We start from the raw sequence: 23,384 nt of genomic DNA on the forward strand, positions 1-23,384 counted from the left end.
ACAGCAGTCACGAAATTAAAAGACGCCTGCTTCTTGGGAGAAAAGCAATGACAAACCTAGACAGCATCTTAAAAAGCAGAGACATCACCTTGCCGACAAAGGTTCGTATAGTTAAAGCTATGGTTTTCCCAGTAGTGATGTATGGAAGTGAGAGCTGGACCATAAAGAAGGCTGATCGCCGAATAATTGATGCTTTTGAATTATGGTGCTGGAGGAGACTCTTGAGAGTCCCATGGACTGCAAGAAGATCAAACCTATCCATTCTGAAGGAAATCAGCCCTGAGTGCTCACTGGAAGGACAGATCGTGAAGCTGAGGCTCCAATACTTTGGCCACCTCATGAGAAGAGAAGACTCCCTGGAAAAGACCCTGATGTTGGGAAAGATTGAGGGCACTAGGAGAAGGGGATGACAGAGGACGAGATGGTTGGACAGTGTTCTTGAAGCTACGAACATGAGTGTGACCAAACTGCGGGAGGCAGTAGAAGACAGGAGTGCCTGGCATGCTATGGTCCATGGGGTCATGAAGAGTCGGACACGACTAAACGACTAAACAACAACCTTGGTTTGCAACTGTTTTGGAGGGGTCAGCAAACTTTTTCAGCAGGGGGTCGGTCCACTGTCCCTCAGACCTTGTGGGGGGCCGGACTATATTTTGGGGGAAAATATGAACGAATTCCTATGCCCCACAAATAACACAGAGATGCATTTTAAATAAAAGGACACATTCTACTCATGTAAAAAACACCAGGCAGGCCCCACAAATAATCCAGAGATGCATTTTAAATAAAAGGACACATTCTATTCATGTAAAAACATGCTGATTCCCAGACCATCCACAGGCCAGATTTAGAAGTCGATTGGGCCGCATCCGGCCCCCGTGCCTTAGTTTGGGAACCCATGGATTGCAACCACGTCAAACCCGGAAGTGCATGTCCCTCTCCCTTTATTTGGATTACAACCCATTTTTTGGGATTACAACCCTTTTTTGGGGGGGGGGAGACCCCATTGGCGAAAGCGCGACTTGGGTTACAACCTGTTTTGGTTTACAACCAGACCTCCGGAACGGATTATGGTTGTAAACCAGGCATCCCCAAACTGCGGCCCTCCAGGTGTTTTAGCCTACAACTCCCATGATCCCTAGCTAACAGGACCAGTGGTCGGGGGAAATGGGAATTGTAGTCCAAAACATCTGGAAGCCGAAGTTTGGGGATGTCCGTTGTAAACCAAGGTACCACTTTATGTTCCTATGGATAAATGGGAGCCCCAGGTTTCAAGTTATGGATGCCGGGGATCAACGACAGGAAGTGGCCAGCTTGTGAACTTTCCAGGGGTATCTGCCTGGCTGTTTACATCCAGTTCTTGGGTGCTCCTTCTTACTAGAAATAAGTTTTTAAAATTTGACAGAGACGATAGGTGAAAGGTGCATCAATTAATTTATTAATCCATCGCAAAACGTCCCGGCTTTCCTCCTTCCGGTTGACCCCACTTAAAAAACAAACCAATGTATATTAATCGCGTGCTTCTTCATCAGTCTACTTTCGTCGTCATCAGTCTTCCTCTCTCCAACCTCCCCACCCCACCCCCCTCGCCTTCGCAACCTCCACCTGTCCAGAAATTCAATAGCAGCATCTAAAATCAGGAGTTTTTCTGAGGTAGAACGGCAGCCCCAACGTCACTGTGGGGGAAAGGAATGGCTTGGGCCTGCATTGCCCACTAGGGAGGCTTGTAGAGAGTATTTTCTGCCAAATGCCCTTCAAATCACGGCCCCGAGCCCTCCCACCCAACGTTGCTGATTTCTCCCCACGAATTCCCTTCTATCCTAACCCAGCAGTCGCAGAGCTTCAAGTGTGACTACAAGGCACATGGGGAGAGGGGACGGCCGAGGGCCCCAAAGTGCGGTCAGAGCTTCCCGTTGATGTTGATCTTGACAACGGAGACGCTCTCAGTGGACTGGAAGCGCCCCTTCTCGTAAATGATGAAGAGGCTGTGAGCATCCTCCGGGGCAGCCCCGTCCAGGGACGTCATCGAGGAGTAGCCGCTGGCACCGCTCCAGATCTGCAGGGGCTCCTTCCACCACGAAGAGCCATTGGTGAAGCTCCAACGCAGCGTCATGTTCACCCCTAGGCCAGAGGGGAGAAAGAGAGTGTAAGGTCGTGTTCACCTGACAAAAAAGTTCCTCTTCAACTAGGCCTCGGGCTGATTTTGTATACAGTGGTACCTCTGGTTAAGAACTTAATTCGTTCCGGGTGTCTGTTCTTAACCTGAAACTGTTCTTAACCTGAGGTACCACTTTAGCTAATGGGGCCTCCCGCTGCTGCTGCACCGCTACTGTGTGATTTCTGTTCTCATCCTGAAGCAAAGTTCTTAACCTGAGGTACTATTTCTGGGTTAGCGGAGTCTGTAACCTGAAGCGTCTGTAACCTGAAGCGTTTGTAACCCGAGGTACCACTGTACCTGAAGGAGCGTCTCCACCCCCATCGTTCAGCTTGGACATGGAGGTCCAGCTTTCAGGGTCTTCTGGCGGTTCCCTCACTTCGAAAAGTGAGATTACAGGGAACCAGAGAGAGGGCCTTCTCGGTGGTGGCGCCCGCCCTGTGGAACGCCCTCCCATCAGATGTCAAGGAAATAAACAAGTATCTTGACTTTTAGAAAACACCCGAAGACAGCCCTGCTTAGGGAAGTTTTTATTGTTTTAAATATTCTGTTGGGAGCAGCCCAGAGTGGCTGGGGAAACCCAGCCAGATGGGCAGGGTATAAATAATAAATTATCATTATTATCATTATTTTGCTTATTTATCCATTGTATTTGTGCAACACTCTTCGTCCAGAGATCACAGGGCAGTTTGCAACATGAAAATACAAAAGGAAGACGCAAAATATATAATAAACAAAAGCAAAGCAAGCCAGTAAACACCCCCTCACCATAGCTGTCAAGTTCTCCCTTTTTTTTAAAAGGGAAATTCCCTTATGATGAATAGGCTTCCTCACGAGAAAAGGGAAAACTTGACAGCTATTGCCCCTCACACAACAGGACCTCAACCTCTTATTCCCATGAGGTGGGAGGCTTGAGCTCTCCAAGCCAGTGTGTCCCAAATCTGGGTTTGCAGCTGTCTTTTGGACTACAGTACCCATCATTCCTGATAGCTAGGGATGATGGGAGCTGTAGTGCAACAGCAGCCGGAGACCCGAGTTTGGGAAACCCTGCTCCAAGCTATATGGGAAAACACACATTTTGTTTAACCACAATCACAGCCAATACTAAGGCATAAAATGTATAAACAATACAAGAATTCCAACCTATGGCCGCGCTACAGTAAGATTTTCTCACCCCTGTCCTTCCCTTCATTATGTTCCTCCTTGTACCAGATTTCAAGTGCCTCGGAGACAGGCACCTAACTCTTTGTAAAACACTAAAGGAACAAAGGAACATGTGCACGCTGACAGCACTGGAATGATAGCACCTATTCAACTACACTACAATGGTTAACTGAACACGCAAAACATACCATTGTAGCGAAATGGCTTTGCTTTTACAGTGGTGCCTCGCTAGACGAAATTAATTTGTTCCACGGGTCAATTCATGTAACGAATTTTTCGTCTAGCGAGTCCCGGTTTCCCATAGGAATGCATTGAAACTTAATCAATGTGTTCCTATGGGCTCCGGGGGACTGGCGGCGGGGAAGGCAGGCAGGCAGGCAGGCAGGCAGGCAGGCGCTTGCTCTCTTGCCTGCCTGCCTTCCCCACCGCCTGTCACACGAAGATCAGCGGGTGCTGCTTGCCGGGGCTTGTCAACCCTGGCAAACAGCGCCCACCGATCTTCAGATCTGTGTTGTGTGACAGGCGGGGGGTGGGGGGAAAGTGGAGGATCGTTCCTCCGCCTTTCCCCCGCCCCGCCTGTCACACGAAGATCGGCGGGCGCTGCTTGCGGGGCTTCTCAACCCCTGCAAACAGCGCCCGCCGATCTTTGGCTCTGTCCCCCGATGCGCTACGGCTCGAGTAAGCAGGAAGGGAGACGGCAACAGCCCGCAGCTTCCCAGGCTGTTGCCATCTTCCTGCCTGCTTCCCCGAGCTGAAGTGCCCGGGGGACGGAGCCGAATTGCGGCGTTGCGAGGGGGAGGCAAACGGCGAAAAGCCCCCGCCACACCGCAATTTGACTCAGGGACTGGCTTGGCGGTGGCGGGAAGAAGGGGAGGAGGGCTTTTTGCCGTTTGCCTCCCCCTTAGCTCGGGGAAGGTAAACGGCAAAGCCCCCCCCCCCGCGCTGCAATTCGGCTCCGTCCCCCGGGCGCTTCAGCTTGGGGAAGCAGGCAGGGAAATGGCAACAGCCCCGGAGCTTCCACGGGCTGTTGCCACCTGCCCGTCTGCCTTCCCCAAGCAGCGCCCGCCGATCTTCCGCTTTCCCTCCCCCATCCTGCCTGTCACACAGCGGGGATCGTAGGGGGCTTGAGAAGCCCCCTACGATCCCCGATGTGTTGGGCAGGATGGGGGAGGGAAAGCGGAGGAAAGATCCTCCGCTTCCCCCCCATCCCGCCTGCGCTTAGGCTTCCTCGGCAAAGGCAAGTGGGGGACACCTAGCCCGTCCGCTTGCCTTCGCCGCCTAATGCCGGCTCTGCTGGGTGGGGGGGGGGGGGGGAGAAGCGGACTCCGCTTTCCCCTCACCCCGCCCGACACAGCGGGGATCAGACGAAGCTGTCGGTGGCAGGGGGAGAGGAACAAAATCATTCTTCTCCCCCTGCTGCTGAGCCTGCACAGATCCCGGGGTTCGGGGAAGCACTTGCAGCTTGTCCAAACCCCGGGATTTGTCCTTTCTGTCGGCAGTGGGGGTAGAGGAAGGAACGAAGAGAAAGGGCTGCTTTCCCTTCCTTCGTTCCTCTTCCCCCCCTCCGCTTCTCCCCCGCTAGTTCCTCTTTGTGTTCTGCTGGTCTCTGCTGGGACAGAGACCAACGGAACACAAAGGAGAACCAGCTGCAGCAAGGAAAGAAGGCAAAGGAAGATCAGCTGAGAGGCGCTGTCAGCTGTCAGGGGCGCTGTCAGCGCCTCTCAGCTGATCTTCCTTTGCCTTCTTCCCTTGCTACAGCTGGTTCCCCTTTCGCTAGATGAATGCCCTGATTTTCTGATCAGAGGTTTTTATGGCCATGCTTCGCACGACAAAGCGGTGGCCATAGAAAACCTCGTCGTATAGCGAGGCAACCTCTGATCAGAAAATCCTTTCGTTAAGCGGAATTTCCGTCTAGCAGGGCATTCGTCTAGCGAGGCACCACTGTATTGTGTTCTTAATATTCTGTTGGGAGCTGCCCAGAGTGGCTGGGGCAACCGAGGCAAATGGGCGGCATACAAATAATAAAATTATTATTATTATTGGAAATCCACTAATTATAATAAAAACAAAAAAATTCCTTCAGTAGCACCTTAAAGACCAACTAAGTTTTTATTTTGGTATGAGCTTTCGTGTGCATGCACACTTCTTCAGATAATAAAAACAATCACAGCAATTTGATTTGATTAAAAAAATGCATGGCAAAAATCCAGTGCCCTTTTAAGTGTGTTGTGGGATGGCGGGGGGGGGGGTGTTAGTGGTTTTGTTTTTGTTATGTATTTTGTGTTTTTTATATTGTGATTTTATGTTGTGAACCGCCCTGAGATCTACGGATGAAGGGCGGTATACAAATTTAAGAAATAATAATAATAAAAGGAAGGGCTGCGGTGGCATTTGTTTTCTTGCCTTTTGTCAAACCTTGCATTCTTTCCTCTCTCTTTGGCAACACCTTACAACCAAGAGCACTCTTCAATTTAGAAGTGCAGCGGTTATAAAGTAAAGGTTATAAAGTAAAGGATGGTTAAGTCCAGTCAAAGGCGACTATGGGGTTGTGGCGCTCATCTCCACCTTCAGGCCGAGGGAGCAGGCGTTTGTCCACAGACAGCTTTCCGGGTCACATAGCCAGCATGAATAAACTGCTTCTGGCGCAACAGGACACCGTGACGGAAACCAGAAACACAGTTTACCTTCCTGCCGCACCAGTACCTATTTATCTACTTGCGCTGGCATGCTTTCGAACTGCTACCGGTAGGTTGGCAGCTGAGACAGAGCAACAGGAGCTCACTCCGTCGTGGGGATTCGAACCGCCAACCTTCTGATCGGCAAGCCCAAGAGGCTCAACCTGGGAGGCCTAGTTGCACCATCAGTTTTGTAAGCAGAGGCTGGAAACATCTGTCCCGACCCAGGAACCGGGTCTGCCGTGTTGTCTGCTGAAAGCCGCCCCTCTTCCAGCCACACGGAGCCCATTCTCTCCCTGTCACACACAGATTCCTCCTCACTCACGCTGCCTTTCATGGGCCGGGTTGCTGAAGAAGACGAGGCCGGATTTGACCAGGGCTCCGGCAGCCACAGCGGGGTCTACCAAGGTGTCGTCAAAATTCACGTTCTCCAGCGGGAGGGTGTCACAGGCATCGTAGCTGCGAACCACAATGCGGCAACTGCAGTGGTAGAAGTTCTGGTTCCTGGCATTTATCACCACGGAGCCGTCCGGAAGCTCGTAGGGCTGCAAGGAGGTAATTTGGGGAGGGAAGGTGAGAGAAGGGCAGATTTTTGAAGGGGAACCAGGACGTTCCCTAGCTCTGTTCTGAGGGCTCCGCTCCAATGGCTCCACTCCCCTATTAATTAATTACTTTATTTATACGCCATTTTACATACCACCCTTTATTCCAAAGATTTCCAGGGAAGATTCTTAGGAACGCTTCCTTCGCACTGTTTGACATTTTAAAAACGTAACAGCCAGTGTGCTCGTAGCAAAAAATTGGAAAACCCAAAAAATACCAAACAAAGAAGATTGGCAGCCAGAAATGATTTCATATTACAATTTGGCGATTAAGCATGATGAAATTAAAGGAATAGGAGAGGAAGGGAAGGAATAGAATTGGAAATTATTTGTGAATTACATTAAACAATATGTAGAAAAAGGAGGGATAAGGGGGAAAATATATATATATCAGGGATTTAAGTGTATTGAAATAATCACAACTGTCATTTTATTTACATCTATGTTTTATTTCTGCAATCTGTAAAAAAATCAATAAAGGAAAAAAAAACATTTTAAAAACAGATGCTAAAACTGGGTATGTTCAGCTTTGGAAAGAGGACCCTGAAAGGAGGTTATGATAGCCATCTTCAGATAGCTCAAGGGCTGTCACATGGAAGATGGAACAAGCCGGGTTTCTGCCCATCTGTCCTGGATGCTTTAGCTGAGATTCCTGCATTGCAGGGGGTTGGACTAGATGACTCTTGGGTCCCTTCCAATTCTATGATTTTGCTCCCCTAAATTACACAGCTTAAATGGGCATCGGGGGTAACTTGGAGCAGATTTTTGTGCAGAAGGACTGAGTTTGGCTCCATTTAAAAATGCCACACACTTTTATTATGGTTGTGAATCGCTTCAAGGCTTTTTTTCTAGGGGGTTGGACTAGATGACTCTGGGGGTCCCTTCCAACTCTACAGTTCTACGATTCTGCTTACCGCAGCCAGGGCTTCCAAACAACGCAGCAACTAGCTGCTTGTTTCGTCCCTGGTGCTTGCAGCATTGTAGCAAACCCTCAAGCTCAGGATCACACCCACCTGGCATTCGTCGGGATTGAAGTCGCTGAGCAGCTTCTCCTTGCCATAAGGGATCCCGTGCAACGGCTGCCGCCCGTATTGCCAGTTTAAGCCGTGGTCGTCGCTGAGGAGGCACGAGATCCCGTCCCGCAAAAGCGTCCCGTGGCCACAAACGATCAAACGCCCCTTCTTGGGCTCATAACGTTTCTGAAAGGCAGAGGTGACCGAGTGGGAGTTAGGCCCTTTCCCTGCCGTTATCCTTGCATGCACACGACACTGCTACAGCCCTCTGGATGAGGGTTCTAGAGCCTTGTTTCCTGGCTACCACCGGAAGCGCTGAGCAGAGTGGAAGCGGCAACACGTAGCCACAAACTTGCCATGGGCTGTTGAGCATATCTCCAGCAGCAATGAGGTCTAGGAACTTGCGCTTTTGTTAAACGAAAGTTGAGATTCTCCAAAAGTTGAACATTTAGTATTTATTTAATTAATTTAAATTGTCTCCGTGCCAGTGTATATATATATATAAATTTTTAAAGGAAAATCTCAACGTGGTTTACAGGCTAAATTAAACTGTTGGATAAAGCACACTTCATACCTGTGGAATCATGGAAGACACACAGCCATGGTTATTAAATTAGCTAACTAACTAAACTAACTTCTTTCTTTCTTTCTCTTTCTTTCTTTCTTTCTTTCTTTCTTTCTTTCTTTCTTTCTCTTTCTTTCTTTCTCCCTCCCTTTCTCTCCCTCCCTCAAAACACTACCCATAAACCTGTCGTTCACATTATTAATAATAATTATGATTTATTTGCTGCCCACCTGACTGGGTTTCCCCAGCCACTCTGTACAGCTTACAGCAAAATATGAAAATATCTGAAGAAGTGTATCTGTGTATCTGAAGAAGTGTGCACGCACATGAAAGCTTATACCCAGAACAAACTTAGTTGGTCTCCAAGGTGCTACTGTTAGCATAAATCCTATGTAAGGAAAAAAAACTGCATGTGACTGATTGTTTACATTATAAGACTGCTGTAACTTCCCCACACACAGGAGACAGTGTAACTTGATCTCCTGTCATGTGATGTTCTTTGTTCTGTTTCTACTTTCACTTCTGATTGAATGAGAGTGATGGTGAATACACTTAACCAGGCATCCCCAAACTGCGGCCCTCCAGATGTTTTGGCCTACAACTCCCATGATCCTTAGCTAACAGGACCAGTGGTCGGGGAAGATGGGAATTGTAGTCCGAAACATCTGGAGGGCCAAAGTTTGGGGATGCCTGCACTTAACCATCGCTCCCTAATAAACGTAGTTAAAAGCTACGATTGTTTGCTGTCTTCTTTACCGAAGCCAGAGGCTAGAGAAAGAATATAGGGCTTTACACCCCGATATTCTAACAGCTACTGGACAATTTTTAATTTTTTTTTTAAAAAAAAAAACCACAGTGAGACATCGAACCTTAAAAACTTCCCTAGATGCCTTCTGAAAGTCAGATAGATGTTTATTTCCTTGACATCTGGAGAGAGGGTGTTCCACAGGGCGGGTGCCACTACCGAGAAGGCCTTCTGTCTGGTTCCTTGTAATTTAGCTTCTCACAGAGAGGGCACCGCCAGAAGGCCCTCAGAGTTGGACCTCAGTGTTCGGGCAGAACAATGTTGGTACGCTCCTTCAGGTATACTGGGCCGAGGCCGTTGAGGCCTTTAAAGGTCGCTTACCTGGATGCCATAGCCTGGTCCCGGGGCAAACATGGTTGTGCCAACCTCCTCAGAGAGGTTCCGGGGGATGCTCCATGTGATGCCGTCGTCGCGGCTGCGAATTATCATGGTGCTGGCCGTGGGGCATTTGTTGTAGTGAGCGCAGAGCGTATAAACCAGGAACACAATGTCCTTTTCAGAGTCCACCACCACCGCCCCAAGGTTGAGGCCATCCTGCAGGGAACCGTCGTCAACTATGAAGGAAGTCGGGGTCCAGGTGGCGCCTGGAAGAGACAGGCCGGCAGTGCTATATTTCTTTATTATGAGAAACGCGTCTGAGGCGCCGCACAAGACTCTGGCACATGTGAGGCGTGTGCCTGCCTTTGCTAACTTGCCGCCTTCCAGAAGTTTCCGTGCAGGCCAGGTGCTGGTAGGAGTTGTAGTCCAAAGCCCCTGAGTGGTGCCAGGTTGGCAGACACTGGCATAAGCTTTCACGGCGGTGCTAGAAATTAGCCAAGCGCATTTTGCGACCGGCGTGGGCCCAATTGTGACTACATGGAGATCTCTGGATGCCATGTTGGCGACTGATGTCTCTATCTGGCTGGGCCCTCCGGCTTCCTTAAGCAGCTAAGCAGAAGAGCTTATTTGTTGCATTCATATCCCATCTGTTTCTCCAAGGAGTACATGGTTCACCCTCCCCACTAATCCCTACAACGACCCTGTAAGGTGGGTTAAGAGGCTGTGACTCTGAGGACCTGGGAGATCAGGGTTCGAATCCCCCCTTGGCTATAAATAAAATAATACAGTGGACCCTCCGGATATGAACTTAATTCATTCCGGGGGTCCTTATGCACCCCGAAAATTCCGCAACATGAGGTGCCGCTTCTGCACATGCATGGCGTGATACAGCGCTTCTGCGCATGTGCGAATCACGCAGAGTGTTTCTGCGCATGCACGTGTGGCAAAACCCGGAAGTATACACTTCTGGGTTTGCCACATTCGCAACCCGAAAGTTACGTTACCCGAAGGTAACATAACACAAGGGTCCACTGTAATAAATAATAATAATAATAAAGATTAATAGAGGAGGGAAGCACCAGTTATGCTGTTTTTGGAGGAAAAAAGCGGGATATAAATGCAGCAAATTAAAAAAAGTTTAAAAGCAGGTGGCTTCCCTTAAGACACACACAAATAAACAAGGAGCCCACCTTCGTCCTCCCCTGAAATTGTGCTTCAGCACAAGGGACGTGGGGGGCACTGTGGTCTAAACCACAGAGTCTAGGGCTTGCCGATCAGAAGGTCAGCGGTTCGAATCCCCATGACGGTGAGCTCCCGTTGCTCTGTCCCTGCTCCTGCCCACCTAGCAGTTTGAAAGCACGTCAAAGTGCAAGTAGATAAATAGGTACCGCTACAGTGGGAAGGTAAACAGTGTTTCCGTGCGCTGCTCTGGTTTGCCAGAAGCGGCTTAGTGATGCTGGCCACATGACCCGGAAGCTGTACGCCGGCTCACTTGGCCAGTAAAGCAAGATGAGTGTCGCAACCCCAGAGTCGTCTGTGACTGGACCTAATAGTCAGGGGTCCCTTTACCTTTACTTTCTGCTCCTCAGGGGTCTGTGAACACCCTTTTCTTCCAACCCCCTCCCCACAGGCCTTGCTCCCCTTCCATTCTCCCCTCAAACCTTTGTCCAGCGACCTGCGGAGGGCTATAAACTTAGCCCCAATGTCGGAGGCAGAGTGCTTCCTGGCTTCGGAGAAGGCCAAAAGGGTGCCCTGTGGCGTCGCCGCGATGAGGGGGACTCTGAAGGTGTTCACCTCCCCAATGACGCTGCCGCTCACCCACAGCAACTGTTCCATCGTGATCAGGGGCTTCACCTGCCGAGAGACAAAACCAGAAGGGACTTTCGAGGGAGAACGGGTTTTTCAAACATCCCCCGCAGGAACACACAACACAGCCATTGGCCAAAGCGAGGGCTCGGTGCGCGGCGCAGGTTTTGACCCCTGTAAGCTTAGCCCAATCAAAGCAAGAATGGGGGGCGGGGGGGGGGGCAATGGCCAAGAAACAATTCAACCCTGAAATCAGGACCAGCTCTTTGACTAGGCTGGGTGGCGCAGGGCGCCGGCCCACCAGGGGGGGGCGCCACGCAGCCGCGCCTGCCCGTCCACCGGCCGCTCCGCCGCTCCGCCGCGCAGCAAGCCCGCCCGCCGTGCAGCAGTGCTCTCGGCGACCGCGCTGCGCCCAAACACCCGCCCGTCGCGCTGGAAAACGGGGCGGCGGAGGGATCTGTCGCACCACGGCGCCAAAGGTGCTTAAGACGGCCCTTCCTGAAATGGTCCAATGCCTCGCCCCGGGTTGCTAGGATGTGGTGGGAGGCAGGGAAATGCCTTTAAACCTTAAAACCAAAGAGAAACTATTTTCCAAAATGTATACAGTGGTACCTCGCAAGACGAATGCTTTGTGCAACGAAAAACTCGCAAGACGAAAGCGTTTTGTGATCTTTTTGTTGACTCGCAAGACGAATTTTTCTATGGCCGTGCTTTGCAAGACGGTTTTTTTTGCATTTTTGTTGTTGCTTTGATTTGTTTAAATTGGAAAATCGCAAGACGAAATTTTCGCAATACAAAACGACTCGTGGAACGAATTAATTTCGTCTTGCGAGGCATCACTGTAATTTGCTATTAGATTGGGAAACAAAAGACGAGCTTGTTAAGGCCTCAAGAACACACCGGGCAATAGATATGTTGTTGTTGTTTAGCTGTTTAGTCGTGTCCGACTCTTTGTGACCCCATGAACCAGAGCACGCCAGGCACTCCTGTCTTGCACTGACTGCCTCCCGCAGTTTGGTCAAACTCATGTCCGTAGCTTCAAGAACACTGTCCAACCATCTCGTCCTCTGTTGTCCCCTTCTCTTTGTGCCCTCAATATTTCCCAACATCAGGGTCCTTTCCACGGAGTCCTCTCTTCTCAGGAGGTGGCCAAAGTATTGGAGCCTCAACTTCACGATCTGTCCTTCCAGTGAGCACTCAGGGCTGATTTCCTTCAGAATGGAGAGGTTTGATCTTCTTGCAGTCCATGGGACTCTCAAGAGTCACAGTATAGATTTTAACCTCTGGGGAAAACTCTGGGAAAGTGACTTGAAGTTTGCAGCATGTTATTCTTTGAAGGGGAGCTACCTGAAAATGAGTCACAGGTGGTATTTAACTTTGAGTAGGCTTTTAAGATGTATAAGACCAGGCATCCCCAAACTGCGGCCCTCCAGATGTTTTGGCCTACAACTCCCATGATCCCTAGCTAACAGGACCAGTGGTCAGGGATGATGGGAATTGTAGTCCAAAACATCTGGAGGGCCGAAGCTTGGGGATGCCTGTATAAGACTGAATCAGGTAAGTGCTGGAGATGCAAAGAGGTGGAGGGAACGTTAACTCATATGTGGTGGACTTGTAAAAGTATTGGGAAATGATCCATAATGAATTGAAGAAAATGTTTAAAAGTACTTTGCCAAAAAAAAAAAAACAGAGTCCTTTCTGTTGTGGATAATTCAGATAGAAATTCCCATGTGATGAAAAAGGTTATTTATGTATGCTACTACTGTGGCCTGTGTTTTGTTAGCCCCAAAATGGAAAAAGAGCGAGGTCCCAACCAAAGAAGAATGGCCACTTAAACTGAGAGTATATACACAACTCACAGACTTAACATATAGAATAAGAGAACAGGAAGAACATATGTTTAAAAAAGATTGGAAAACGTTTATTGAATATATGGGAAATAATTGTGTACAGCTGAAAACGCTGGCAGCGTTAAGATAAATTCAACAGTGTGAACAAGTTTTGATGGATGCAATAATGGAAAACCGATTGGTAGAGTTTTTGTAAAATATGCAGGGATTTATGGTATGCAAAATGAACCATGGAAAGAGAAGAAGGGAAGTCATTGATATCTTAAGGATGTAAAGTGAGTGTTTTAAATTGTAAAACAGAAAATTTAATAAAAATTATAAAAGAGGAAATGGCTTTAAACCAGTCTCCTAACCCTAACAGTTGTGTTATACGTCCACTGCCAGAGGCATGCCTGTGAATATATATTGGTATTATTAGTTAAATTCGCAAACCACCCTTCCTCTGCAGATCCCAGGGTGCTTCACAGCGTAAAATCACATTGAGCTGGTTAGGGCAGGGTGATAACGCCAAGGTTGCAGGTTTGAGCCCTGCAAGGGACAGCTGCATATTCCTGCATCGCAGGGGGCTGGACTAGATCAGGCATCCCCAAATTTCGGTCCTCCAGATCTTTTGGACTACAATTCCCATCTTCCCCGACCACTGGTCCGGTTAGCTAGGGATCATGGGAATTATAGGCCAAAACATCTGGAGGGCTGCAGTTTGGGGATGCCTGGACTAGATGATGCTCAGGGTACCTTCCAACGATCATAAACCAAGCATGGGGCAGGACGGCACTAACGTCAACACACATTTTAAAATGTAGAGCAAAGCACCTCTTGCTTTAGTTAATAATAATAATAATAATAATAATAATAATAATAATAATAATAATAATAATACCCCGCCTATCTGGCTGGGTTTCCCCAGCCACTCTGGGCGGCTTCCAACAGAACTTTAAAATACAATAATCTATTAAACATTAAAAGCTTCCCTAAACAGGGCTGCCTTCAAATGTCTCCCCTAAAAGTCTGGTAGTTGTTTTTCTCCTTGACATCTGGTGGGAGGGCGTTCCACAGGGCGTGTGCCACTACCGAGAAGGCCCTCTGCCTGGTTCCCTGTAACTTGGCTTCTCGCAGCGAGGGAACCGGCAGAAGGCCCTTGGGTTTGGAGCTCAGTGTCCGGGCAGAACGATGGGGGTTGCACAATGTGCTAACTCAGGGCACAGTGTGCTAGCAAATGTGAAGCTCTCCACGCCTTCTTACACATCCTGTGCCGTTTCCCTGCTATTTTCCGGTCCCACAATTGCTGTTTTCTGCCAGGCATGTGATCAGAGGTGCCAATGACTCATTGGCAGTGAAGCTAGGAGGCGAGCGCTCTGCGTCCTGCCTCGATGGTCATGCTCCAAATGAGCGCATGACTCTCTCTCTCTCTCTCTCTCTCTCTCTCTGTGTGTGTCCTTTGACTAAATCGGCCTCCTCCCTGCCTAAACCTGGAATGTGTCAGGTTCAATGTCAGGGAAGAGAGTTCTTGATAAGCCTGTTCCCCTGACATGCTTCTCAATGGAGGAACAGGGAGCGAGGGCATTCACCTGTCTCAAGAGACAATGGAGTGTGCCTCCGGGGGTGAAGTCAAACCACTGCATTCCCAGTACCAAAGGGATCTCCCTGGGCACAAGTATGGAGGCCCTGGGCTGCTCAGACCACAAGACTCCCCTCTTGTCCTCACTGATGTGGTCCAAAGGAAAGCAGAGCAAGACATTTGGCACCAGCGCCATCCAACCGTCTTAGGGACTCCGTTCCGGATTTATGTAAGGTTTACTCCTTAGTCTTTTCTTCTCCTAAAGATCTCCCGCAAGGCAGTGGAGGTTTAGGGCCAGAGTTCTCCTTCCCAGGCTGATGAGACCCTCTGCTCTTCGCCTCCCTCTGCAGCACGTGCAGAACTGCCTTTGGACCTTTGAAGCGTGGAAATATTGCCGCCTTGCAGCCCTGCCCTCTTATCGCCCTTCTGGGAAATCTGAAAGGGCAGCATTAGGTGGGAAGAGCTGTAGCTTCGGGGTAGAGATCGTATGCAGAAGGTCTCGGGTTCAATCCAGGCTCAGACTCCCCGCCTGAAACCCTGGAGAGCTGCTGCCAGTCAGTGTAGGAAGTGCTGAGTTAGATGGAACAATGGTCTGACTCTTTGTATAAGGGTATATGTTTGTATAAGATATTCCCATGAGACGTCCCTAACAATACAGCCAGCGCTCAGCACATGTGCATCCTGCGGTTGCTGCTAAGATTTTCTCGTTCAGTATCAGCGAGGCTTCAAAATGCTTTACTGTGGCTGGATCCTGACCAAGTTTTTGTAGGTTTACAACAAAGGTATTGACCACCCCAGAAAAGACAGTAGGGCTTCCATGCTTCTTCAAAGGACAGAATTCGCCTTCCAATATGTTTTTTTTTAAAAAAAGTTATTTATCCCCATTCCCACGCCTATTGCCTTATGATAGCACACACAAATTCCAATTTTTAAAAGCCACATTAAATCTAACTGGAGTAAACAAGTTATGCATCAATGCTTTTTATGTCTTGGCTGAATAGCTTTCTTTTACAGAAGCCTGATAAGGCAAGCGGCACATAAAGAGTGATTTGATTTCACAGCCCAGATTCTTGTCTGTGATCACGATCTGCTTGGCTGCCAAGCTGGGCATGCGGTTAAACCGTTCTCATGCAAAAGTCGCTGGAACTTAGATGTGCATTATGCTAATTAATTAATTAATCAATTAAATTCATATGCGGCCCCTTCATCTGTGGATCACAGGGCGGTTTATGGTATAAAAACTGCAAAAACAAAAACCCTGCATAATAACAAACACAACACTATCCCACCCCACTCCTTAAGGTATTGCGAAATATCCTGTCCCCACTTCCATTTGTGAAAACTTGCAGAGTGTTAGCATCATTGTCTTTTATGCCAACAGCGACTTGGCTTTTTCTGGCTTTATGCCAGAAAACTATGCCACACTTTATCTAAGAAACTGCTGAAACATCTTATCAGCGTTCTGTATTCCAAACAGAAGTTAATAAAGGAGGAACTCTCTGCACTGGAGAACTCCATCAGGAATCACCCGGCCTGGCAGAAGTTCCACAAGGAAAAACAAACCATTTACCACTCTCAACTGGAGTTACTGAAGAACCAGAAAAATAAAAAACTCTGCAACCTTTCCAACCTACAGGCCACCAATCAAAACAAGATCAACAACATTGTCAATCTTTCACAGCAAACACTCAGCCCAGCTGAGGAATCCGTCCTTTCACGGGGACTATCATTCTGCCCTGCCAAATCCCAACACATGATTCAGTTCTGCGGGGACCTGGAAGCATTTTTCCGCCGTTTACGCCTGAAGGAGTATTTTCATCACACACAAGAACAAGACAAAGTAGAACAAACTACATCCCCACAACACAACACCTCTCAACTTACTGGGGAACAACCATCACCCTCCAAACGCATCAATGAACAGAACATTGACCACCAACTACCACCGAAAAGAAGTTACACAAAAAGGGACTCCACATGGACCCCTCCTGATGGACGCAATACCACACTAGATCTGTACATCGAATGCTTCCGCCACAGAATCCAAACGGATGTGACCAGAAAACACCATCGCTTACAACAAAATCTAAACCATGCTGAAAGGAGAGCCATAGAAAATCTCAGGAACAACCCAGACATTATAATTAAAGAGGCAGACAAGGGTGGAGCTGTCGTCATCATGAACAAAACTGATTACATCCAAGAGGCCCACAGACAACTTTCCAATACTGCCTTTTACATGAAATTGGACTCAGACCCCACACAAGCATACAAAAAAGAACTGAACAAGATTATTAAGGAGCTACCCCTACACATCCAAGAACAGATCCTCACAAACACACCAGCGGAACCTCGGCCAGGAACTTTCTATCTTCTACCCAAAATACACAAACCAGGAAACCCAGGACGCCCCATCATCTCAGGTATTGGCACCATTACAGTGGGTGTTTCCGGCTATATGGACTCTGTTCTGAAACCATATGCTATCAGTGCTCCCAGCTACGTACGTGACACCACAGATTTTCTGAGGAAAATACAATATTTGAACAATCTTCCTAACAATACTATACTAGCCACTATGGATGTGGAATCTCTATATACCAACATCCCACACAATGATGGTTTACAAGCCATAAGGAACACCATTTCAGATAAAACCACAGCGGACTTTGCTACCAAACTCTGCCACTTTGTCCTTACCCACAACCACTTCAAATTTGGTGATGACCTGTTCCTCCAGATCAGCGGCACAGCCATGGGCACCCGCATGGCCCCACAGTATGCCAACATCTTCATGGCAGATTTAGAACAACGTTTCCTTAACTCCTACCCACTCAAACCTCTCCTGTACCTGCGATACATTGACGATATTTTTATTATCTGGACACATGGACAACAGACCCTGGAAACCTTCCACCAGACATTCAATGACTTTCACCCCACCATCAACCTAACAATGAACCAATCTATGCAAGAAATACATTTTTTGGACACTACTATAAAAATACAGGATGGACGTATAGACACCACCTTATACAGAAAACCAACTGACCGACAAACATATCTACATGCTTCTAGCTACCATCCCAAACATACCAAACAATCCATCGTATACAGCCAGGCCTTACGTTACAACCGCATCTGTTCCAACTCTACAGACAGAGAATCTCACCTAAGAGATCTACAGCAAACCTTTTTAGAACTAAAATATCCACCTGATGAAGTTAAACAACAGATCAACAGAGCCAGACAGATACCTAGAGAGAACCTGCTGCAAGACAGACCCAAAAAAGAAAATAACAGAACACCACTAGTCATCACATACAGCTCCCAAGCTAAAACAGTACAACGCATCATCAGAGATCTACAGCCTCTCCTGGACAATGACAGCTCCCTTTCTCAAGCTCTGGGAGGAAGACCTTTCATTGCCTACAGACAGCCACCCAATCTTAAACAACTCCTCACCCACAATAATACAACCACCAGACTTAACATGGACACTGGTACCAGAGCCTGCAATAAACCCAGATGCCAACTTTGCTGCCACATACACCCAGACAACACCATTACTGGCCCCAACAACATCCAACATACCATCTCAGGACTATTTAATTGCTCATCCTCTAACATTGTGTATGCCATCAAATGCCAACAGTGCCCTTCAGCTCTCTATATTGGACAAACAGGCCAAACCCTACGCCAAAGGATAAATGGACATAAATCTGACATCAGGAACCAGAAGACAGAAAAACCAGTAGGAGAACACTTCAATCTCCCAGGACATTCTATACAAGATCTCAAAGTAGCTGTCTTACTACAAAAGAATTTCAGAAATAGACTGGAAAGAGAAGTTGCTGAATTGCAACTTATCACCAAGCTCAAAACCATGGAGGGACCTGGTTTGAACAGAGATATCGGGTTCTTATCTCATTATACATGATAAGCGATCTTCAGCCATCTCAACCCTTGCTTTTTCATGCAAAACCATTTGCAGTCGTTTGCGGTCATCAACAGCTATCAGTCAGTCAATCACCCATTTCCACCACCCTTCTGGGTGATCCCCCCTCCCCATCCCCACCCCTCCCCACCCCTTCTCTACATAAGTGCCTGGAAACTTCCATTTCACTGTATCTGAAGAAGTGTGCATGCACACGAAAGCTCATACCAAAATAAAAACTTAGTTGGTCTTTAAGGTGCTACTGAAGGAATTTTTTTATTTTACTTCGATCCAGACCAACACGGCTACCTACCTGTAACCTTGGCTTTTTCTGAGTGTCAGTGCATAGGTGGCCGAAATGGTGAAACAGGGAAGTATCAGCAGGCTTGGTTAAAACCACTCTGGGCATTGCAGCTCTTAGAGTAGAACAGGGGTTCTCCTATCAACTCCTAGCACTCTTAACAAACTACACTTCCCAGAATTCTTTGAGGGAAGCCATGACGGTTTAAAGTGGTATGATACTGCTTTGAGTGTCTAGTGCAGACAGGGCCGTTGCACGTGGAACCATGAAGAGAAGACCCAGGTGGCGCTGTGGTTAAATCACTGAGCCTAGGGCTTGCTGATCAGAAGGTTGGCGGTTCGAATCCCTGTGACGGGGTGAGCTCCCGTTCCTCGGTCCCAGCTCCTGCCAACCTAGCAGTTCAAAAGCACGTCAAAATGCAAGTAGATAAATAGGAACCGCTACAGCGGGAAGGTAAACGGCGTTTCCATGTGCTGCTCTGATTTGCCAGAAGCGGCTTTGTCATGCTGGTCACATGACCTGGAAGCTATACGCCGGCTCCCTCGGCCAATAATGCGAGATGAGCGCGCAACCCCAGAGTCGGTCACTACTGGACCTAATGGTCAGGGGTCCCTTTACCTTTACCTCCGGTTAAGAACTTAATTCGTTCCGGAGGTCTGTTCTTAACCTGAACCTGTTCTTAACCTGAGGTACCACTTTAGCTAATGGGGCCTCCCGCTGCTGCTGTGCCGCTGGCACACGATTTCTGTTCTCACCCTGAGGTAAAGTTCTTAACCCGAGGTACTATTTCCGGGTTAGCAGAGTCTGCAACCTGAAGCATTTGTAACCTTAAGTGTCTGTAACCCGAGGTACCACTGTACTGCAACATTTTGTTGCAGGCTCATCTCCTATTTGTTGCCTGGAAAGCAGGGGAAGAGGAACGACAAGGCCTGCAGCGATGGTGTGCTTTTTGTATAATTTTTCAATTTTGGAAAGCTGCCCACCCCAGTCTCATTGCTAAGCCGCAGCTTGTTTAAAAGTTGCAGTAACTGGGAACAGCTACGTGGCACTGCTCTCACATCTGCTTGGCACTTCAGAAGACTGCCTGCGTACCTAGGGAACAATGCAGCCAAGGCTGGGGTCAGCTCGACATTTCCTTCCCACAAAACATAGGAAGGAAGGGCAGATATGTAGACAAATCGAGGAGGAGGGCAAGCAGATGGCCACATTGCCAAGAGGTACAACCAGGGAGAAACCGCCCGCTGCTTTCTCCTGAGAACTTTCCACCAGAAATAAATAATAATAATAATAATAATAATAATAATTTATTATTTGTACCCCGCCCATCTGGCTGGGTTTCCCCCAGCCACTCTGGGCAGCTTCCAACAAGAGATTAAAAATACATTAAAACCTTACAGATACTCAAGAGTGCACCCTGGAAACCGGTAGAACAGCAAACATGATTCTGGAGAGCAGGGAAGGCCATTTCCTGCAGGTTCATGATGCCGCTAGCTAAAGAGCCAAAGGAGCTGGCTTGGCACTAACACAGCAAACAAGCTTTAAGATTTCAAGAGCAGAGAATACCACCATCACCTGACACTGAGGTGAAAGGGCAAATCTGATGGGATAGTGAAACAGATCCCAGAACTGTTAATCTCTGTTAATTCCACCTAAACATTAGGAAGAACTTCCTGACAGTAAGAGCTGTTCGGCAGTGGAATTTGCTACCAAGGAGTGTGGTGGAGTCTCCTTCTTTGGAGGTCTTTAAGCAGAGGCTTGACAGGCATATGTCAAGAATGCTTTGATGGTGTTTCCTGCTCGGCAGGGGGTTGGACTGGATGGCTGGCCCTTGTGGTCTCTTCCAACTCTACGATTCTATGATTCTATGATTTCTCCACCTAAAGAATCAGGAATTGGTTTCAGCCGCAGGCTATTGAAAGACAAGATGCTCAAAGCAAACATCAATGTTAAGAGAGGACACAAGCAGGGTGAATGGGACAATATTGCAAAATGGTACCACTGAATTCAATTTGGGGGGGCATCTAACTTCAAGCAACAACACAGCACCCTTTTTTCTGCAGCCAGGGTAACGAGTATATATTAAGGGTAAACATCTGATGAAGTGAAACGGCCTCGGTCCAGTATACCTGAAGGAGCGACTCCACCCCCATTGTTCTGCCCGGACACTGAGGTCCAGCTCTGAGGGCCTTCTGGTGGTTCCCTCGCTGTGAGAAGCCAAGTTACAGGGAACCAGGCAGAGGGTCTTTTCGGTAGTGGCACCCGCCCTGTGGAACACCCTCCCACCGGATGTCAAAGCGAAAAACAACTACCAGACTTTTAGAAGACATCTGAAGGCAGCCCTGTTTAGGGAAGCTTTTAATGTTTAATAGATTATTGTATTTTAATATTCTGTTGGAAGCCGCCCTGAGTGGCTGGACCCAGCCAGATAGGCAGGGTATAAATAATATTTTTTTATTATTAATAGTAGTTGTAGTAGACTCTGGCCAGTCAAGACAGGAGAGATCCAGGCTCAATTCCTCACTCCACCAAAAAGCTCCCTGGATAACCTTGTGCTGTCACTCTCTCTCAGCCTAGCCTACTTTGCAGGAACGTTGTGTGAGGATAAACTTGGGAGAGGGGAGGCGGGAGAAGAACCGTGTATGCTTCTTTGCTCCGGGTAGAAAACACGGTTTATAAATGCAGAAACAAAAATAGATAGTATCTGGCACCATCAAATGTCTTGATTCAAGGGTGGGGGATCTGTGGCCCTTTGGATATTGCTGTACTCAAACTATGACCAGCATGGCCCATGATCAAGGACAACTAGAGCTGTAAGTCCAACAATATGGAGGGACACAGAGATGCCATTACACTCTCGGCCGTTGCTTTCACCTTAACTGGCTATATGCAGGGGGAAAGCGCTGGATTACTGACTACTATTAATGGGGGGGCGGCTGCAGTGCTGTTTTTCTTCTGATTGTCTGAATGTTTTTAATAATCATAGAATTGGAGAGCTGGAAGGGACCCCCGCGGGTCATTTAGTCCAACCCCATGCAACAGAATATTGCATTGAGAATCTCAACGCAATAGATCACATTCAAGAATCACTGGGCCGTTTACAATATAAAAACTCAAAAATGCAGAACATAGTAACAACCAACCAACAAAACAAAAAGGCCATAGATTGTTTAATTAGCCAAAGGCCTGGTTTTACAGGAATGTTTTTGCCTGGCACCTCAATATATGTAATAAAGGTGAGCCTCCTTGGGAAAAGCATTCCAAAAATGGGGAACCACCACAGAAAACTAATATGTGCACACACACATTTTTAAATCTATTAATTGTTATAAAGTATTGCCCCCCTTTATTATTTTAGCTGTTCTTATTTTATCTGTAAGTCATCTTGAGTCTCCATCAGGGAAAAGGCAGGGTATAAAAATATTTAACAACCACCACCACTACCCAAAAGACGGAATAAGCATGTGCTTAGGGCACAAGCAAAGCAGGGGCATGCACAAAAAGCAAACAAAATATTTCTTTTGGAAATAATTTGACACTTGATATTTCAGAAAAGGCATTGAAGTAGGTCAACATGACAGGAGGGTGGGAAATCAGAACTTCCTTATACTCCACACACACCCTTCCCCGTTTCTAGTACCGTTTTTCTTTTGTTTGTTTTTTTACTTACATATAGGGTGGAGACACACCATAATCTATTTTTTTAAGTGTTTAGGGCCTCCAAAGCTTTCCATCCGGTCCTGACCGGGGGACATAGCTGCCAAGTTTTCCCTTTTCTCGCGAGGAAGCCTATTCAGCATAAGGGAAAATCCCTTAAAATAAGGGATAACTTGGCAGCTATGCCGGGGGAAAGGAGAGAGGCACAATACGTGACCGGACCGGTTGGGTTCAGTGGGTCTGAGTGCCCAACGACTTGTCTTCCAGTTTTGTGAGGTTGGGGAGCAGATTGGGGGGAGGGCATGTCACGGCCAACACATAGACCCCCCCGGGACATTTCCAATCGTACCTGATCAGGGGTGGCCACCCCGCGCGTTTGCCAGCAGCAGAGGCCTAGAAACAGCACCGGCCGTAGGCAGAGGCCCAGCCTGGTCCAAGGATAGAATCCCCTCCTGGGATCACGTCTGGCACCCATCGCTTCGGCCGTCAGGATCCCCTCTTCCGCATCCACCAGGGCAGCTTCCCCTTTAAGCGCGCCGCGGGCACCGAATGTTGGGTTTAAACTGTAGCAACCCGAGGGAACTCCCGGGCCGCTAGCGGGCCTCTGATTGGCTGGCTTTGGAGAAAGGAACGAGGAAGGCCGGCTTCAAAGGCAGCACGTGACCATGCAATGACCTTAAATACCGTAGAGATAGGGAGGGAACCAAGGTTAGAGACGCCCATTCTACTTTGTAAAACAAACAAACATCTTTATTAAAAAAAATACATAGGGATTCTAGCTCCGCCCACTTGTCGGCTTCTTAAAGGGACAGGACTAAAACGAGAGGAAGCGAGCTCAAACGAGGCGGTCGGGGAGAGGATCGAGAAACCGAAATGTCCAAAATGCATGTTCTAAGAAAGGATTTGCTGGTGAGGGGAAAGGAAACATATTCATTGCGAGCAGCTATATTAGGTGTGACGGCTAAGTGGAACCTCCAGCTC

The 23,384-nt window shown here is 48.0% G+C and overlaps 1 protein-coding gene across 1 annotated transcript; it reads right to left on the reverse strand.

Annotated features, from left to right (window-relative positions):
• Window positions 1–1,415: 1,415 nt before the first annotated feature.
• Window positions 1,416–23,033, reverse strand: NEU1 (neuraminidase 1). The gene is made up of 6 exons (XM_035107147.3): window positions 22,753–23,033; window positions 10,959–11,151; window positions 9,301–9,563; window positions 7,610–7,795; window positions 6,320–6,539; window positions 1,416–2,121 (listed from the first exon to the last, which is right to left on the reverse strand). Exons 1-6 carry the CDS (start codon window positions 22,876–22,878, stop codon window positions 1,901–1,903), a joined length of 1,209 nt encoding a protein of 402 aa, XP_034963038.1. The 5' UTR covers window positions 22,879–23,033; the 3' UTR covers window positions 1,416–1,900.
• Between the last annotated feature and the right edge of the window lie 351 nt (window positions 23,034–23,384).

The sequence above is a fragment of the Zootoca vivipara genome, chromosome 2, assembly GCF_965207765.1.
Source record: "Zootoca vivipara chromosome 2, rZooViv2.hap1.1, whole genome shotgun sequence".
Classification (NCBI taxonomy): domain Eukaryota; kingdom Metazoa; phylum Chordata; class Lepidosauria; order Squamata; family Lacertidae; genus Zootoca; species Zootoca vivipara.

Bases quoted from the DNA above. Each gene is read 5' to 3' on its own strand.
- NEU1 (XM_035107147.3), bottom strand. From the start codon at position 22,878: ATGGGTGCCAGACGTGATCCCAGGAGGGGATTCTATCCTTGGACCAGG. The intron at 9,564-10,958 runs GTTTGAGGGGAG...TGTCTCTTCCAG, and splicing joins CCGCAGGTCGCTGGACAAAG to GCGCCACCTGGACCCCGACT. The intron at 2,122-6,319 runs GTGAGTGAGGAG...CCTCTGGCCTAG, and splicing joins CCCGGCCCATGAAAGGCAGC to GGGTGAACATGACGCTGCGT.